The 20,304-nt window shown below is 29.9% G+C and overlaps 1 protein-coding gene across 1 annotated transcript; it reads left to right on the plus strand.

Annotated features, from left to right (window-relative positions):
* On the plus strand, positions 1–6,274 carry LOC146528304 (uncharacterized). Its single transcript, XM_085203430.1, has 4 exons — positions 1–159; positions 1,812–1,891; positions 4,051–4,250; positions 5,349–6,274. Exons 1-4 carry the CDS (start codon positions 47–49, stop codon positions 5,475–5,477), a joined length of 522 nt encoding a protein of 173 aa, XP_085059556.1. The 5' UTR covers positions 1–46; the 3' UTR covers positions 5,478–6,274.
* The last annotated feature ends 14,030 nt before the right edge of the window (positions 6,275–20,304 follow it).

Below are 20,304 nucleotides of genomic sequence, written 5' to 3' on the forward strand. Positions count from 1 at the left end.
TCGAAAGGATCAAGTTCATATCGCTTGAAGTAAAAAAAACATCAAAATGAAAATGAAAGTGCTTTGTGTATTTTTGTTCGTCGTAGCCACTTGTTACGCCGCCCCTGGGCCCAGTGAGGATACAAGGATAGAAATATTATCAGGGGTGGCTATTGAAAAGTAAGTATTTTTATATGTGTTTTGCTCTATATTATATTAATATTACTTGTATTATTTTAATATACATATTTTAATTGATAACTTTATACGTTATATTAATATTTTTGTGTTATTTTCATATATTTTATTTAATGTCAATTAATAACTATGGATATAGTACTTAAAAATACACTTTTATTTAACTTGTAATATTTTTTCTGATTAATATTATTTTGTCTTTATTTCTAAGTATTATAATAAAAGGAATTAAGTGAATTGAAAACGATGTATATAATAAGCAAAACGAATATATAATAAGTACAACGAATTTGAATTTTGGTTATTTTTCAATATATATTATGAACCTACAAACACATAAAAAAAACAATTTCTAAATCACTTTTCTTATTATATATTTCAAACATAATAAACATTAAAGAGCAACATACAGCCTTCGTTCCTACTCGGAGGAATAAGTTACTTTTATTTCGTAAATGTAACAGAGTTTTAACACTAGGTTCCCTCTACCTTCCCTGCTATAGCATACAGCTAAAAAGGACAATGCCATGTAAATAACTTTCACGCGCCGTCGCGTTCCGTTAAGGTGAAAATAATGAAACAATATCGTCACACCGTATTACTCAAAAGGGTGACAATGACATGCCTTTCTAACATGAACCGTAAAAGGTGGAATGTGCCTAAAGAATTTACTTTGGCAACTACAATATGTTTTTTTATATCGATAAAAAAGAGATTTCTTAATTATTTTTAGCTATTTTATTTATATCGATATAAACATAACTTTAAAAATTTCTCTAAACCAATTTTGATTTGGTTTTCTTAGAAATATTAGCACAAAAGATTATATAGAGTAGGCTTAGAGCATCTAAATACCAAAAAGAGAACAAAGAAATTAATTACTTGTTTATCCTCAGCTTAAAAGATCAACTAAGCATATTAAAAGATTAAACATGAAAAGAAAGTCACATTTAAATAATTATAGGTATTCAATGGGCGGGGGCCTTTCTTTGTATTGTAATATGACATTAAGATTATGATGTAAACTATTAATCATCTTATTGTGTTTGGTAATTATAATAAATATATGAATATATAAAAATTATAATATTATTTCTATTTTTCCATGTATTTTTTGACTGTTTTGAAATTAAGGCTGAAAAATATACGAATAACCTGGAAAATCTAGTTTTTTCCGTTTCAAAAAATGAAAAAATCATGTTTTTTTTTAGAAAAGCAATGTATGTAATTGTTAGAAACTTTATTTGTAAATTATTATTTTCATTAACACCACAAACTATAAATAAATAATTTTCACATGCCAAAATAAATAATAGCGACTATTATTATTCCGCAAAATTCGATTATAGCAAACAATTTTATGTTATTTTCAATGTTCTCACGTTTCATATCAACCACAATGTTATTTTGAAACTACTTGTTTGTTTTATTTTTGACAATTCAGATAATCTCATGAACTGCTGTATCGAAAATGATAAAATAGTTTTGTGTCGGATAGTCAATTTACATACTGAGATACTACTGTTAGAGTCACCAAAATGTGTCATCCACAATTCTTCATTATTTTAATTTAACAACGCGAGCGAAGCCAGAATTAAAACTAGTGATATTATAAATAACATTTGTTTTTACAGAGATGCTTCAGGGGAGGATAAGCTGAACGTAAAGTTCGAACCTGGAGAGCTGAGGGAGGCTGCGCGAACATTTGAAGAAGGTAATTGATATTTGAACAAAAATATTTTTAATTTTTATATGTTAATATATATTAGTTTATAGAATTATAAATATTGAGATTCTGGGCACGGTTAAATCAAAGTAAAAGGATCACAAGCTGTTTTTATATAGGAACAGATGCAAATAAAAATGAAAGATACCTTGGGCGTTGAAACTTTAAACATTAATTAATATTCAACCTCTAAAATTAAACTGAAATGAAAATCAAGTTTCTACTAAATATTAACAAAAGAAAGAAAGAAAAAAAAACGAAATAGTCCAAATATAGATAGCTCTATGAATTAATTATATATGACAAAGTATGACAATCACGCGAATAACAAAAGTGAGCACGTAATGTAACGGGTTACTGACTGTGACAGCGTATTACAATAGTAATGGACTATTTTCACATTTTTATTAAGAAAGTCATTTAATTATTATATTGGAATTATAATTTCACGTTGGATCCCTCATATAGCGGGATAGGCAGAGGGAAGCTGATGTTAAGATAGTCCTTTCTCCATTTTATTTTCGAGATATGGCGTGTTAAGTGGCGGAACTCACTAACTTATTTTGTTACCAGAGAGAGGAATTTCAAGTGAGCATCGAACCAAAAAATAATACAAAAGCGAAAAATGTAAAGGAGTATCTAAACACTAAATTCTCTTCTGCTAGTTGCAAAAAAAACTAGAAACACTAACAAATAAAAATAAAATACTTTATTAAATACATACACCACCGTCTACTTTCAAAGTCCATTTATGGTCAAGGCCGACCGCGTTATGTCATATCACGTAAGCAGTCGATGAACTGTACTTTCTCTTACCGCTAGATTTACATGTGGCTATGTTCGCTTAAATTTATTTAACATAAATATAAATAATATAGTAAAATATAGTATTAAATAATAGGCTATAGTGGCGCGTGTCTGGCTGTAAGCGTGACAATTTATTTATATTTAATTTAAAATTAAAAAAAAAAATTTCCTAAAAATAACAATGGAATTAGAAATAATGTGTCTAATACTGAGTTCTCTCAGGTTGCCTTTACCACCCTGCTATGAGCGGGATGTGCAAAAGAGATATGAGAGAGAGAAAAGTGGAAAAGTGATATATATATCATGAGGGTATCTCTGCCTATCTTGTTATGCAGGAAAACACGTATAGTTACTTTTTATATGATACATAAAACAAAACAAATAAAAAATTTAAAATATTACAATTTTCACCTACAAAAATATGTAAAAAATTAAATTTATTTCTTAAAAAAATATAAAATATATGATAAAATCGCTATCAGCTTGTTTTTGATCCACACGTTCTTTTACTTTCGAAGCGCGGTTACCGCTCAAGGTCAGTGTTACGTTATATTATCTCACAAGAAGTCATTCAACTTTAACTTACTTATTTATACTATATACTAAATTTTTTTTAACTAAACTTTAAATAGGTATATATTATACGTTTCATATAAAATGACCTGTAAGTTTTATGAAGGAGAGACAAACAATAAAGTAAATTATTAAGTTTTAAATTATACGAAAATATATAGAAATAAATGCACAAAACTTATTTATGCTAATACTATAATTTATATAAGTTAAAATCTTGAAAAATAGTTATAGCAAAAGATTGTCATAATGATATGTACATATTTTCTAATGCAGACAATAAAATGAAAAAAACTATTTTTTTTTATGAAAATAGCGTCTTTTGTAAATGAAGCTCTGTTGTAATATTTGTTTATGTCATTGATAAATTACGTCTACGCACGGAATAGGCCATCGAACTACTTTCATGTCATTGTATAAAATATCTATTAGAATTCTATTATTCATTGAATGTATAAATGAGCCAGCGTAAAAGTGTCGACTTTGAGTTCGATTACCACTCGTAGGATTTGATTTTCTGGCTCTGATAACCAGGCAAAGTTGAGTTCAGCAACTTAACACGCAATCTTTCGAAAATTGGACGATGCCCTCTTGGTTTCCTCTGCATACCCTGAAATATGCGTTAAGCATCGCACATATTATGAAGCTGAAAAATATCAATATTTCTTCTATTCAAGATATTTGTATAACTTTATTCATGTTTTAATAAAAAATTCATCTTCTTATAACATTATATGTTATAATAAAAAATAATTTTCCTTCAACAGCACGAGGTAAAATAAAGAAATACGCACCTCTCCTCGCCGGTATCGGAGTGAAGGTGGTCGCGGTGGTCGGCTTACTCTTCGGAGCCCTGACTCTGATGGTCACGAAGGCACTCGTCGTTGCTAAACTCGCCTTCCTAGCTGCAGCCGCCCTGGGCATCCATAAATATTTTAGTGGCGGCGGTTTGAATAATCTTAGTAAGGTATGTAGATTTTGTGTATGTATGTATATCTATCCGTGTCCTCGTATCTAAAATGGATGAATCGATATTGATCTAGTTTTGTATTTTCAGAAAAAAGAGACGCAAGTTCATGCCTCGCTACGTCAGAATTTTTTATAAGTTTTCTCAGCTTAAGCTTTTATAAGATTAATAACTTTAAAAATTATATCATTTTTAATTCGTTATATTGTTATAAGTAATCAAGTCAATCATTAAATTTCTTAAGTTATTAAAGAAAACAAGAATATAATAATATATCATTATAATATAAAGCTAGCTTTCGGTTCCGAGATGAATTCGATGCGTGAAGATAAAGCAATGTCAGTAAATTACATTTTGAAATATCTTAATTTATTATGAAAGCTAGTAAATAATGTATAATAGAGGTATAAATTGTTTTTAAATTGAGTACAATCTGAGGAAACAATGAAAAATTACAAAATTATTTGTTTAAATTTAATGAAGAAAGTAATATTTAGTGTCTTCTTGGAGGAATTACTTTATTCAAAAATATTTTCACTATTACATTCTAATAAAACAAATATGTTCCTACTATGCTATATTGGTAAGATAGTAAACAAAGAGAGAGAAATATTGCGTGCTATTAATAATATTAAATATATCGTTTCCTTCCGAATGGAACTCGGACCCATAATAGTCGCGTCACGATGTTGTAACAATGAATAGATATTATAAGCTCAGATTTACGCAACATCTTACAAGTAACGGGGTAGGGGTACTTACGTAGTGTAGAGACACTATTCCTTTGTACACATTTTAAATGTAAAGGCAGTGTCTGTTCTTCGTATTACGCGATGTTTGTCTGTTCTATTACCATTCGGGGGAGTGAATGAATGAAACGTGAATTAAATATTTTTGTTTCTTCGCTCTGGTAACTAGACAAAACGCGGCGTTGTGTTCCGCCACTCACCATGCAATACGTTGAAAATTGGGTAGGAATTGGGGGCATGGATTAACAGTAGATTTCCTCTGCCTACCCTGCTATATACAGGATACAGGGTGAAACAAAATGAAAACTCATCCATTATATTTCAGTTTTAATTATTACTTTTTCACCAGGCATCAGCATTCCCAGCCGCTGCACAGCAATGGTCAGCTCCCTCAGCTGCTGGTGCATCATACCCTTACGCGAGGTCTGTAGCACAAGACGCAAACGATCTAGCCTATAAAGCTCAAATACCATCATAATAAAAACCCTAGTATATAATATAGTCTACAATATTATTTAGGTACAGAAATTGACTTCAATAAGTTTATTGAGTTAATTTTTATCAGTTTAAATTTTTACTTTTTGAAGTTCGTCTGAAATATTTATTTGTTGAAGTCTCAATCACTCAGTGTGGAAATGGCTTTATGTAAATGTTTTAAACCAACTCAATAAGTATGATTACTTTTATCAGTTAAAGTTTAAACTTTTTTGAAGTTCGTTTGAAACGCTTACTTTTTGTTTTGAAGTCAGTATGGAAAAGGCTTTAAGTGCATTGTAGAGATTTAACGACAAAATTAAATTCGATATAACATTCCAATGATCTTAAAACTGGATATTTTTAATATATTTTTAAGTTAATATATAGAAAGAAATATCTAGAAGAAATAAAGTAGAATAGTTGTAAGTAGCTTTAATTTTCTAAAAGATGTGCTGAATATATGGTGCAGATATTTTTTACTTATTTAAGTACTTCTTACTTATTAATTTTTTGTTAATTAAGAAGCTTCATTTAACTTTGTAAGTTGAAATAAGCTTAGTGATAAATTATTCCATTTTTTTCCTAAAAAAATATTAACTTATTCTTTATTAGTATTATTAATTTTATTGAAAAATATTTGAATGTGGTAAGTAATCACTATAAATTATATTTTAGTTTTTTATTAAATTGTAAAAATGAGAATTTGGATTGAACAGGGTATAAGTATGAAAAGTAACTAAATTACTTGTGACATTTTTAGCTTCTGAATCTAGTGATTTTAAAAATTTTAAAATAATTTAATTTATGAATGGTATAATATTCAGAAGCGATTTCATTAAAAATGATAAATTATGTCATTAACAAATCATTTCTTTCTCATTATTTAAGATATTTTATTTTTTTTAACTTCTTACGGGTTTATTTGTGTCATTTAATGAACCAAACTTTGTGTGTAATTATTTTATTTATTATTAAAATAAAAGACTGTACTATTTTTAGAATTATGTTCGAAATAAATAAAATTTTAAAATATATTCTCATTTCATTATGTCTAATTCATTTGCCAATTCCTTTTTAGCCGACTGTGTGAATGAGGGTAATTTATGTTTCTCAGTCTATGTATATATTTTGTTTGATTAACCTAACATACTGTTCGATACTGTGACGATTCATATGTCTATTTCTTCCTTCCTTCTTTCTTTCGGGACTTTCACTAAACTACATGGTCGGAATAAAAAAGCACTACGATTATCCATATCCATTGCTCTAACGTTGAATAAATATCTTATAACAATTCAAAAGTCCCATTCGTCGTTTTTCATTTTAATATGTTTTTAGGCCTTCTGCCCGTACAGTATCAGTGATAGCCTAGTACTAGTTATATGATCCCAGATTGCTAAAGCAGAGCTCGGATCTAAATCTAAGGCATGCGCCATGCGATAGTGGGTTCGATTCTGACTCGGGGTAATGAAATATTTAATATAAATGGGAAAAGGAAGTTTCTTAATGAGGACAAAAGTATCTTAACAGGTTCCCTCTGCCTGTGCCCTGCTATGTACCTCGCTATGTACTGGATACACCGTAAAGGTAAAAAGCGAAAGTGGCTGTAAAAAGTAGGGAATATAGTGTCTTAGCACTATGTTCCCTTTGCCTGCCCTTAAATATCAAGTTCAGATAAATATATTTTGAAAGATCGCAAAAAATACTTCCATTTGAGGACTCGCTGCGCCATCTATCGGCGAATTGCCTCATTCCAATTAGAATTATGTACGTACGTTAAATATATTACTTTATATTCTTTACTTATTCTTATTTAAAAATATCTTCAAATTTAAGCATAGCAAGGCAAGTAGAGGGAACTGAGGGCTTAGATGCTCCATCATTGCGTGTTGATTCCAACTCAACGCCGCGTTCCTTCTTCCCAAAACATAGAAATGAACATAATTATTTTCCCTTAGTGGGCCTCGAACCTACAACTATCGTATTTTCAGTTAGACGTGTCGTATTGATTACGCAAAGGCCAAAAAGAAAAAAGAAAATAGGTTACCTATTTTTACAATATATTTAATATTCAATAAATATATAACTTAAGTTTCTGGATTCTGAAGAGATTTAAATGTGTTCTTATTTATAGTTGATATTTAAAGAATCATATGAAATACTTATAACAAAATAAAACGCTGATCCAAGCGGGAACAATAAATAATATTTTTAAATGAAAATCATATTATTTACTAAGAAATAAAAAGTTAAGTCTAAGAAACTGAATTTGCCCTATTTTTAATAATTATACTATCATGTAACTTGGTAGACTTGGAGGTAGCTTAGGTACAATAACAAACTACCATCGAGTTGATCTGGTGGTGGAGTCCTAAGGTGGAAGATAATACCCTGGAATGGTTATTAGTAAAACAATCGAGTTTAGGCTTTTGTTTTCTCGTGGTGCCTGGTATTTAAGTAGAAATAATATATCTAATTGAGTAATATATTAACGTGCAGTAATATATTAACGTGCATTTTGTTTACTTTAATTATTACAAAAATAAAAAGTATATTATTGTATCAGTATTATATATTTTTTTACCTAAATGTTATAAGAATTTGAAAAGTTCTATTTGTTTGTTAGTAATTAATGATATTTTGTGTTTGAAATTAATCATTAATCATTACCAACCATTTAAATGATTATCATTATATAATTTAAAAAATATTTTAAGAACCTGAAAAACATCATTCTATGGCTGTAATAATTTAGAAACTAAACAACTTTATAGTACAAACACACTTTTATACTGGTTTCCAACAACTTTCATATAAAAAGAATTCCACCGTCTCCACTCACACAGGTGCATATACGTGAATACACTTGTATATGGATATGCCTTTCACTCACCCACACTAAGATGACTCTTGAAACATGAAATCTATGGAGCAGCTTAATTTTAATGTGTATAAAATAATTTTGATCTAATATGTAATCCTATAGAAATATGTAGATATTTTGGAATATAGTACAAAATGATTGTAATTTTATATAAAAGCTACTTATGTATTTTCGTGTTCTAATACCATTGTCATTTTAAAAACGATATACCCAATTCAATAAAATAATTATTGTGTAACAATTTTTTCAAATAAAATAACTTTATACTTTTTAGGAAACATAAGAATTAAAAAATATATATTAACGAAAAATTAATAGAAAATAACTTTATATTGATATGATGTTTTTGTTTATTAACCAATATAAGCAAAAGAAATACTAATTGCTTGGAGAAGTTTACCGAAATAAAACTTGTACATATTATTTGTATAATATATTATACAATACAATAGTGTGAATTGTACTAAAATCGATTAAGCTGTTTCTGATATTAGAGTGAACAAACGCACAGACAAACGAACAAATATTTAAAAAAACATTGTTTGGGGTCTTATATTGATAAATGTCAATGATAGATTTTCTCATATATCTACCATGTATAAACCGTGTCAGTTATAATTTAAAAATGTTTTGATTAGTGTCGATGTAGCTACAGATGTATCTGCATAATTGTATTGTATTATTTTGATATTAACTTTAATTTGGAATTAAAGCCAATAAAGAATTTTATAAATATACAATTTTGTAATAAATAATAATAAGCAATTTGAACTTATAAAACTTTTAAACTAATATGTTCTAAAATGAAAACAGATTTGATTATTTAGCGTACATGTATTTTATTACTATTATTTTGAATGGTTTGTTTCTTATTGCACCAACATTAAGTTACGAGTATATATATCAAAATTTAATAGCAGAAAAGCTACTCCACAGTTTTACCAAGTCACATTCCATAGGAAACAGACTTTCTCCACCCCTACTAAGACATTGTGTTAGTGTGCGTTAACTTTCACTTCATATTTTTATTATTTTATTTACCTCTTACTATGTTTTTTGTTTGTTTTCTTTAAAAATAGTAATGTTTGTATAATTTGAATTATCAATTTGGATGTAAATTGTTAAATTTCAAGTAATTTAGTAGTTGTATGTCCTTATAAATACTTTAAAATCTCTTATACTTAATGTAAAATAACTCGGAATTATTTTGTTTATATATCTTATGTATGCATTCCCTATTTAATAGATAAGTGGGTTTAATCAAAGATAAATTTTCGAAATCTGTGAAAAGTATATTGTTAATTAATAAATTTATAAGAAAAAGGTATATTATAGTTTCTTAACAATCATATTCTTTTGAAAAATACTATTGCCGTCACTTATATAATAAAATCAATAAGTGAATGGATATTTTGTAGAAAATATACATTTTTATTAAAGTCCAATTGTTCTGTTATCTTTAAAGATTAGCCATTATTTAAACTGAAATCATTCTTATTTTCATCGTGAATAATGTTTAAATTTAAATATTTTTTTTCCACAGGATAAGTAAAGGGGGCCTAGTATTAAGATATTCCGTTCCCTACGTACCAGTAGTTTATCGAAAAAAATTATGACGGCAAAACTCAACGCCGCATTTTCTTTCGTTCTTTGAGTGGATCCAAGGCAATCGAACCCACAACTATCAGATTTATGGTCTTCCAACTATTCTATTAATTATATATCTAGTAAAGAACCATTACTTTATAGTAAATAACACCCAGCAAGCCTCTGGAACAGAAACACCTGCATACACTATGTTATAAAAAAAATCTTTCACCATTTTGGAATTTGGGAGCGCCTTTCTCCCTGCTTTCTCATGCTCAAACAAACATGGCCTCAATGTTTTTATAAAAGTAAAATTATCATAGTTATAAAGATTAAAATTGCTTGATATTTTTAGGAATATTTTCCTAAGATATGTTAGAAAATTTGGTTGATTTTATCCCTAAAATGTCAGTAATTTTGGTCTTTATAGTACAAATGAAAGCGGCGTTAATTTCCACCACTCCGCAATTCCTGCTGAAAATGGAGACCAGAAGTATCTTAATGAAAACAGAATGTTATAAAACTAGGTTCCCAGGTTCCCTCTGCCTACCCTGCACATAGCAAAAATCTTATAATAAAATCTTATTAAACCATATGTTTGCTCAGCATACCTGCACACAAGTGAAATCTCTTATGTAATACGAAATCGGTTTCGCAACCGGATGTCGGATGTCGAAAGGAAAGTGGAAAGTGACTGGAATGTTTCGAGAATTGAGATTTTTTTATAAAAAAAAAATATTAATACAATCACTATCTACATATATAAAAATATGTATTTTAGTACTCCTTACATATTAATAAAGACTTAAAATTTAATTTTCTTCAATTTATGTTTTGTTTCTTTTATAAGAATCTTATGTCTGTTTTAACTTTTTCAAAGGAACGCTGATGAAATATATATTTTATACATACGCAACAAAAAATATATATAACTAAATATAAGTTTGAAAAAATAATTTTCTCGCTTCCAAATATTGCTTGACGTTAAGGTCCGCCGCTCTATAGCTATTATTTTTTATTTAATAGGAGAAAAACAATTAGAACGTGAAACAATTAGTACGTGAGAAACCACGGCTATATCAGTAAAAAAAATTGTATTAAACATATTTTAATTCAGAAATATATTTATTAAAATATTTGGCATAACTAGAAATATTTATAGATCTAAATTAAAACTAAAGACTATGCTTGAATGAACGCTCTAATCTCAGGAACTACAGATTCGAACTGAAAATTTTGTATTCAGTTGGATAGTTTATTCATCGAGAAAATCTATAAGCTATATTAAACTTTAAGTGTTTCGATGTAACCCACTGTACCTACGGTCACTTAGAATGTGTCATGTGTCATACTCAATTATTACTTATATCCATTTGGCCACAGGCGAAGCTGCAGACGAAAGCTAGTATACATATAATCCTTAAACAAACCAGTCACAACAAAGATCAAGCTCCGGGTTCAATAGCCAACTTTCACCATTATATAACATCGCGTGATGTCACCTGAAAGCTTCGCCGGTTAAATAAGCTTTGAATGTTAAACTTTTGTTTGGGTTTTTAAACTTATTGTTTGGTAGATAAAATAAGTATTTGTAGAACAGTTTCCGAAATCCGAAGTAAATTCAGCTAAGCTAACATTTTTATAAGTTTTCTAAATAATTTCTCAAGTGTGGAATAATAGTTTAAAAATGTTAAAAATAAGTATACATCAAATAATAATAAATTTTTATTGATAATTAGAATTGAGTGTGTTTTTATCTTCACATACTATCTGGTACAAGTCTAGACAGTGAAAACCTAGGGTTAAAACCCTCCTTTCTCCGCTTTCAAGATACTGCTATGTTAAGTGGTGCAAAACACTGCACATTAAGTAGTGGCACTAAATACCACACTTTATTTTACCAGAGCGGAGAAAGAATTATAATAATTCAATCAAACTCATAGGAATCGAACCCACATCCGTTTCGTTGATAGTCAAACTGATAACAGCAAAGACTTATCAACAACAATCTACAGCACTAAATATTTTAATGTCCTCACTCTGGTAACAAGACAAAACGCGGCGTGGAGTTCTGCCACTAAACACGCAACGCCCCAAGAATTCGATGGAAAGTGGAGAACGGTAATGTCTTAATAGGAACGGAGTGTCTCTTAACACTAGATTCCCAGGTTCCCTCTGCCTACCCAGCTATGTGTGACAAATCTACAAAACAAGTACCTACTTATACTGAGTTTCATTAACCAAGTCCAATGTTCTCAAGCAAATGCTCGTAGCATTGAACTTCTAAACGGAAGTAAGGCCAAGACCACTTTCTCATACATTCTCTACACTATACACCTGTATGTCTATAACAATAGAGGCTATAATTGAATTATATATATATAAAATATATATAACTAGTCCGTCCGTTGCTATAAGGTGTATAATAAGAGAGATCTCTTATATATTTATGTAGTGGAAATGAATTCAAACCTACTAACACAGTTTGGATCGGAAGTATGTTGGTACCTGCTGGTTATTTCAAATGATAATGATTTTCTATTTCACATTATGTTTATTTTTAATATGAAATCTGTTTCTATGAGTGTTTTTAAGAGTTGAGGCCAGTCGTGGTGCAGGGCATAACGTGACGGATTGTGGGTTCGATTTCCGCTGAAGAAATAAAATGTTTAATATTTTCATTTCCTCGCTCTGGTAAAGAGGTATAGCGCGGAGTTTAGTTGCACCACAGAACAGTCAATGCCTCCGAAACATCCTAACAGAAATATCTTAACATATATACCTACCTAATGCATACCTAATTCTTTTTTTTTTGGAATGTTTATAACATGACTGCTTTAGAGTACGCGTAACAGAAGACTACACAAAAGAATAAAAATCATAATATTTTAGGTTTTTTTTTTTATTAATCATATTGACGTGACGGAGACGGTGAAATCAACGAAATTTGAAATTATGATAATTTTGAAAAACAGATATTATAGTATTTTTCGAATTATATGTTATAGATAGATATATAATCTGGTAACAAAATTTTCGTTATTGATTTTCCAATTAAAAATATTGTCGGTTCCTTGACTTGAAATAACCGAATTCCATGGGATTTTGAACTCACCACTTTCATTTTTTATATTTTTTATAACACAATATTTATTATTATTAATTAACATACATATATTTATTATTTTTGTTATTTGCGTCAAGGTTTTTTTTAATATCGTTGGTGGTGTAGACTTAGTGTTCAGACACTCCATTCCCAACTTTCTACCCAATTTTCTAGCCGACACATTATATTATAGATATGAATGTATATACATAAATAAGAAGACAAAACTCAGTTCTTAAATCTTGAAGTTCGAAACGTAATTCGTTACCACAGGTGTAACTTTCACAACTTTCATTTTTACCTCACGACATTCTATTTTCGTTTTATCATTGCAAATTGAACTTTAATCAGTTACTATAAAGTATATTTTATAATTCAAATTATAATTAATGTCAACATTTTTGAACATTTCTCGGTTACATAACCAAAGTAAGAGTTAGTCGTTATAATACATTCGATAACTGATTTTTTTATCTTCTTTTTTGAATGTGAAACTTCTGTTATACTATATATTAAATAATATTATAAAAATGATTAAAGGACATTATAATATTTGAATGGATTTTAAGGTTTATTTTATACGAAATGTAAAAAAGGATAGTAAAAAAATGAACGGAAATAAACAGACAAGACTTTCACAAGTATATTTCAAATTTGCCAGAGTATGTTCTTAATTTTTATGTCTATAAAAAGTTTAAATTTAACAAATATCTTGACTTTTAGTCATCATACCAAAATACATAAATAAAAAGACTACATAACTATTAAAATTGTTATATCTAAATTGATTTAGGAGCTTCTTTCAAAATACTCACGAAGAAATTAATGTAAATATGTGAAGCAAAATATTTATATAAGTTTATAAGTACGTTATGTTTTAATATAATACCATTTGTATAAATATTAAATAGTCAGTGAGACTCGCTTGGACATTTTGTATTAATACAAATAGATTTTATAAACCGAATTGAATGAAAAATAATTCAAAATTGTTAGCGTTATTTAAGTACGTTTTGTTTTCTGTCCCTTGCCTTAGCATGGTATGCAAAGGAACCCAGAGTCCAGACATTTGTATCATAGATCCAATTCTTCGGCCCAATTTTCGAGACATTGCGAGTTGAGTGGTATAACTCAAAACCGCATTCTGTCTTGTTAACATAACTAGAAACCAAATCCCTAGCATTGAATAAAAATCGGAGAGCGCAGTATTTTAACTAAGTTCTTCCTGTTTAGTTTTTTTTTCTTATAATTAGCTTTCCCTAATAGAACGAGATAATTATAGCGAAAAGCTAAAAAAATAAGTAATCAATCAATTCATTTCACACTCTCATTCACTCTTCTCATATCTTTATTTTAATTCAACTTATAACCAACGTAAAAAGACAAAAAATACTATAAAACAATTAATCTATTGAAAGCTATTTTTTTTTTGTTCTTTCAAACGAGTATACTAGCGCCATCTATTGATACATTTACTATACCTACGACAACTTTTGTATAGCAGTGCCATCTATTGGCGAGAAGTGGAAAACTGTGTATCTCAAAGTTAATAAGTAAAAAACATATTGATATCGTCATACACCGCTAGAGTGGGCTTGTTTTTTTTTCTTTTTATAATAAAAGCCGTGAATAGCGAGTTTGATATAGTTTTCACTTATTTTAAACTACTTATTTAAGTGGAGTAGACTTTGAGATTAGTATTTAGTTCAACTGTTTTTGGTTATTTTAATAGTTATTTTTATTTCTTTTTGTTTGTTACGTATATGTAATGGTCACGTCCAAAGAAAAAAAAATTTAAGATACCGAGGAAGTAGTGTTTTTCACTTTCTGTTTTCCTAAAATTTGGCAAAATGGGAAAAAAACCCTTAACTGCTCGCACGAAGAAAATCACTTAACTGCTCGCACGGGGTCCGTGGTGACCCCAATTTGTATGGATAAAATTTGATGATTCCTTTTTTTTAATAAAACAATCGAATAGTAATTATGAAAGTACTTTATTTAATCTATAAGACATATAAACCACAACTTAAAATAAAATCTTCTAAGACATAAAAATAACTTAAATATAAACTTCTACAATAAGGAACATTTTTGGCACGCTATTATGCATTAAAATTTCTTGAATATTTAGGAACTATGGCAATCATCGTTATTGCAGTTTTGGCAGTAAACAATGAAGTGCTCATTACACAAAAACTTTTTGCCTTAACTGCATTTTGTGGATACTTTTCGGTCACTCTTTTTCATGCACCGCACCGCCCACGCCCACGCCCAGCACCGCCCACGTTTAGTGGTAGGTGGAGCAGGTGGAGTTTCCAAACCATGTACTTCCAATAGCCGCGTGGTTCGACGTTTTTGATGACTTTCAACAAGTTCCGTTGCAAGTTGTCGCAAGAATGTTTCATAACTGAGGAATAAAAAAAGACCTATGTAAATAACATATTTGTACGAAAAATACAAAAAAAAAATCTAAACCAGTAAAACGATAGAAATTATCATTCACTATAATATTTTATTCAAAGTTATATCAATATCTAGTTAAAAACAATAGAATATAAAAAGCTTACCTGTCTCAAAAAAGTTACGTAAGTACTCGCACGGGGTCACGGCTCAAGAGAGCAGAGGCTTAGCCTTCACCTGCAGCGGCCTAAACGGTACTAAAATATGTTCTTTAGCGCATATTAAGAGACTAGCGGGCGTGCGGGGAGGTTCCAACCGTTGCAAGTGCATTTTTTCGATATGCGAAAGTGCTTTGACCCCATGCGAGCAGTTAAGGGTTAAATACATAATAGTTGCTGCTATGCTTAGGACTGTAGTTATCTTTAAATACAGGTCGACTACAGTAATTCTTTTTTACTTAGCTACACGCATATAGCAGCGGACCTGAGAACCTAGTGTTAAGACACCCCGTTCCCATGAAGACACTTCCGTTTCCCTCTTCCTTCCAAATTCTGGATACATTGTGTTTAGAATGGCGTAACCTAACGCCACGTTTTACCTCGTTACCAGAGTGAAGAAATGAAAATATTTAATATTTAACTTCCCCGAGTGGATCCAGCTCACAACTTACGTTTACACGCACACTTGTATCCTTACGTCACGACTGGCCTCAACATTATATTTTAAAATTTTCCGACAACAACATCAAAATCTGTGAAGCTATTAAAAAAAGATAATTTATCTAATCTTATCCTTAATATCACTTTCCCTACAATCAGCTTAACACTACACCGGCTGCTTTAATAAAAGAAACTCATTCGTGCATCAAAACTAACCTAGCGAATATAATTGTGGACTTTTTTTTTTCATTTCACGCATATGACCGAAATTTTCGAAGTGAAATTTTATATTAATTTGAAATTTCTTATGGTGCTTGTCACGAAAATATACTAAATGAGATTTTACAATAACATGTTTTCCAATTTTCTTTGATGATTAACTATCTACAGTATATATCGCAGGACAACAGAGAGAAGGAAGTGCTAAGATAGTCCATTCTCTATGTTCTGCCCATTTTATTTTTCTTAACGCCGTACTTTGTCTCTCCAAAAGACGTAGGCGTAAATTTAAAATACGCTTTTATGTCATAATAAAATAGTATATGTCGTATTCTCGTTTCGTTTTTAGCTTTATACCTTGCAATGATTTACTAAAAGTTTAAATTTTATGTTGTAAGCCCCTTATGCATTCCCTCGAAATTTTACAAAATGAGATTCGAATCCACAACTTATTTAAATTAATTAATTTTATTTAATTACAAAATACGTAATAAGTCATATTCATTGTTTATATTTATTTAAGAAAAATTGCCTATGTATATTAGTATTGTAATGTTATATAATTTTTTTCCGTCAAATCTAAATGAGCACGTGACAAAATTGTCACATCATGATTTAGGGTCAGAAAGCGAGTCGTTCTAATAGGTGCTTACTTCAAGCGTAACCGCTTTTGATGGTTTCCATTTAAAAATATACTGAAAGACGTTAATATGTTTTAATATTTTATACGTATAGTAGGTAAAGGGAACCTGTTGTAAGTTGGGAGGGAAAAAAAGTTCCCCCAATTTTCGAGACATTGTATGTTGAGTGGTGAAACTTAATTTGTTACCCAAGCATTGAAATGAAAATAATAAATTTCTCTAAATATGAATCGAGCTCACACAGTCAGACCCCGTGCCACTGCGTCACGAGGTTCTCATGGTCTTTCATAAATGACAAGAGATAGTTCATATTTTGTATAAGGGTAGGCAGAAGGAACCTAGCGTTAAGACATTCCGTTCCCTATTTTCCACCGAATTCTGGAAGCATTGCGTATTGAGTGGCGGAACTTAATGCCGCCCGTTTTCCTCAACACCAGAGCGAAGAAATGAAAATATAAATTTAAATAAAACATTTCGTCGATTGGATATCAAACCCACAACCAGTCGCATTTACAGAATTTTAACGAAGCTTAAAAATTACAGTAGACGTTATGTTACGTTAAAACTGGCGGCCGTCAACATTGAACTTGAACTTTATATTATTCAATGTTTCGACTAGAACATTAATAATGCTGATGTTAAACATTTGAGGCCATTCGTGCCGCAATGGCACAAGCGTGTGCCCGTTGACTCGACAGAATGTGGGTTCGATTCCCACTGGAGGAAATTAAATGTTTTATATTTTCATCTTTGTAGTAACGAGACGAAGCGTGGGCTTAAGTTCCGCCACTCAACACGTTATTCCTGCAAAATCGGCGAAAAGTGGAGAACGGAGTGTCTTTAAGTTAATAATTCCTCGAGAAAGTTACTGCTCTGCTAAGACAGCGTTAAGTTCTACGGTACTAGTACTCAAAACATGATGTTAAGAGAGTTTCTGCACTAGGTTTTTTCTGCCTACCCCCCACATATTAATATCTACCCGCATATATAATTAGTGATTGAAAAAATACTATTTCCAAAAAGGAATTTGAACTCAACACCATCACGCAACGAGAATTTATTTGTTAAATAACATGTGACTGGCTCACGTTAATTTACATAAGAAGGTAATATTTCATGACATAAACAAAGGATTACTTTTTTCTACATTTCTTAAGATGAAAAAGTTATACGAAAATACTTTCATTTCTTAACGTAATAGTATGATTTTTTTTTGTTTTTGGTTTTTTCATTTAAGTATATCGTATTTGCATGTTTTTTTGAAATCTACTTTTTACCCCTTATCCTAATATACTTGATCTAGCTTCAAATATCTATAAAATCTTACTCTGTGTTCCGAAAATTGGGCGGGGAAAGTTGAGAATGGAATGTCTGTCTTGACACTAGGTTCTCTCTCTCTACCTGACACTTCCGTTCTCCACTATCCTCCGAATACTGCAGCCTTTGCGTGGCGGGATTCAACGCACTTTGCGTCCTTACCAGAACAAGGAAATGAAAATGTTAAATATTTCATTTCCTCGAGTGAGAATCGAACCCACAACTTGAAATACACCTACCTCAAAGTTTAGTGTCAAAAACATATTTTAGACTTATTTTTACTGTAAGAAATAAAAATTCAATACAAGAAAATTATTCAGAGATTACATATAGATATAAATTATAACAATATAATAAATAATGATGTGCTGATCTAATTTAAATTGCTTTATAAACTGTACACATATTAAAAGAGAAATCTCTGTCACCTTTGCTTGCAAATACAGAAAGATATAATAAATGTCCTTTTAGATTTTCTTTTGCTTTATTTTTTTAGCTGTACCTCGCACAAACCTGGGCAGGTAATGGGAACATATTGTTAAATTACTCCGTTCCCCAATTTTCCCCAATTTTCTGAGATATTGTGAGACGAGTGAAGAAATGAAAATATAAAATAATTCATTCCCTACCGTCCCTAATCGATATAGATATATCTATATACCCTACATAAAAGATAATTTGTGTTTAACTCAATGTTTCACACAATTTACCTTTAGTAGCTAAGAAAGAAGTATTTTACACATTTTTCACTGCTTCGACTCTTTTCGAATAAGAAGCCATATTAATGAATAATTTATTTTGAATTTTGTCAAATTAAAATATATTAATAATAAATTTTTTTGATTGATTTTTTGGGGGATCCCAAGTGAAAATCGACTCTAGAAACCTACCTAGGACGTAGGTATCCCTCTTTCTATTCTAATCCTTTTTCAGCCATATGTTTTTATATCTTATACGTATTGAGTTTTCACGTGTCGAGTGGCGAAACACAACGTCTACAAGCAACCTTTGCCTACAAGCATTAACGTATCTAGAGATATTTTCTGAGGGGAGGGCTGTACTTTACCTTTGAAAAGATATGGTCGTGTAAATCCTGCTTTTTTTTAATTGTTTGTAGCAATTGTTTTAGTCAGTGAAATTTTTGGAATGACTATTCTGGGTGGGCATGGAAGAAATATTTAATATTTTAATTTTGTCGCTCTGGTGTCGCGGCGTTTAGTTAGACAACTCAACACGCAATACATCCAGATTACGGCGAAAAGCGGTGAGCGGAGTGTCTTAACTCACTTCATATCATTAACATCAAAATATATAAAATACTAAAAGAACCGGATAAAATTAAGTAGGTCCAAGTCTCTTTGATAAATATATACTTGGTCATTACATGCTCATTTTGTCAAATATTATTGTTACGGTTTATTAAACCATGTCTAACTCAATATTTGTTACAATTTTAAAGTAAGATTACGGAGTCACTTATTTATTTTATTTATCAAAATTTGATCTTGTACTTGAGTAATTTAAAGTTCATTTTGGATTATCAATATTATATATAATATATTTGTAAATCAGTAATCACTATACGTTTTATTACGATAAATTGTATCTATTAATGTAAATTTTTAAAAGACTTAAATTTTATTTTATTTTAAACACATGTAAACACTATATATATTATAATATAAAACTTATTAAGAAATTATACTAATAACGTTTTTTATCTAAGCAAATTTTAAATTAAAAAAAAAATGAAAATTCATATCTACAAAATCTATATCAATTCCCTCTACCACGCTGGCTGCTTACTATAATAAACAAAAGTTACAAATAAACGAACGCAAATATAACTCTTAATACAATAACCAGAAAGGCCATATTACCATGTGCCAGAGCAAACTTTTTGCAATCAACGTTCTATGAAAATAATGGACTTAGAATACCCCGTACTAATCATTACTATGTGAGATATATAAAAGGAGGACCACGTACAAGTGTTATCAAATAGTAACCGCACT

The sequence above is a fragment of the Heliconius melpomene genome, chromosome 19 (genome assembly GCF_056956725.1).
Source record: "Heliconius melpomene rosina isolate 202511_hmr_F chromosome 19, ASM5695672v1, whole genome shotgun sequence".
NCBI classification, from domain to species: domain Eukaryota; kingdom Metazoa; phylum Arthropoda; class Insecta; order Lepidoptera; family Nymphalidae; genus Heliconius; species Heliconius melpomene.

Bases quoted from the DNA above. Each gene is read 5' to 3' on its own strand.
- LOC146528304 (XM_085203430.1), top strand. From the start codon at position 47: ATGAAAATGAAAGTGCTTTGTGTATTTTTGTTCGTCGTAGCCACTTGT. The intron at 160-1,811 runs GTAAGTATTTTT...TTGTTTTTACAG, and splicing joins TCAGGGGTGGCTATTGAAAA to AGATGCTTCAGGGGAGGATA. The intron at 1,892-4,050 runs GTAATTGATATT...TTCCTTCAACAG, and splicing joins TGCGCGAACATTTGAAGAAG to CACGAGGTAAAATAAAGAAA.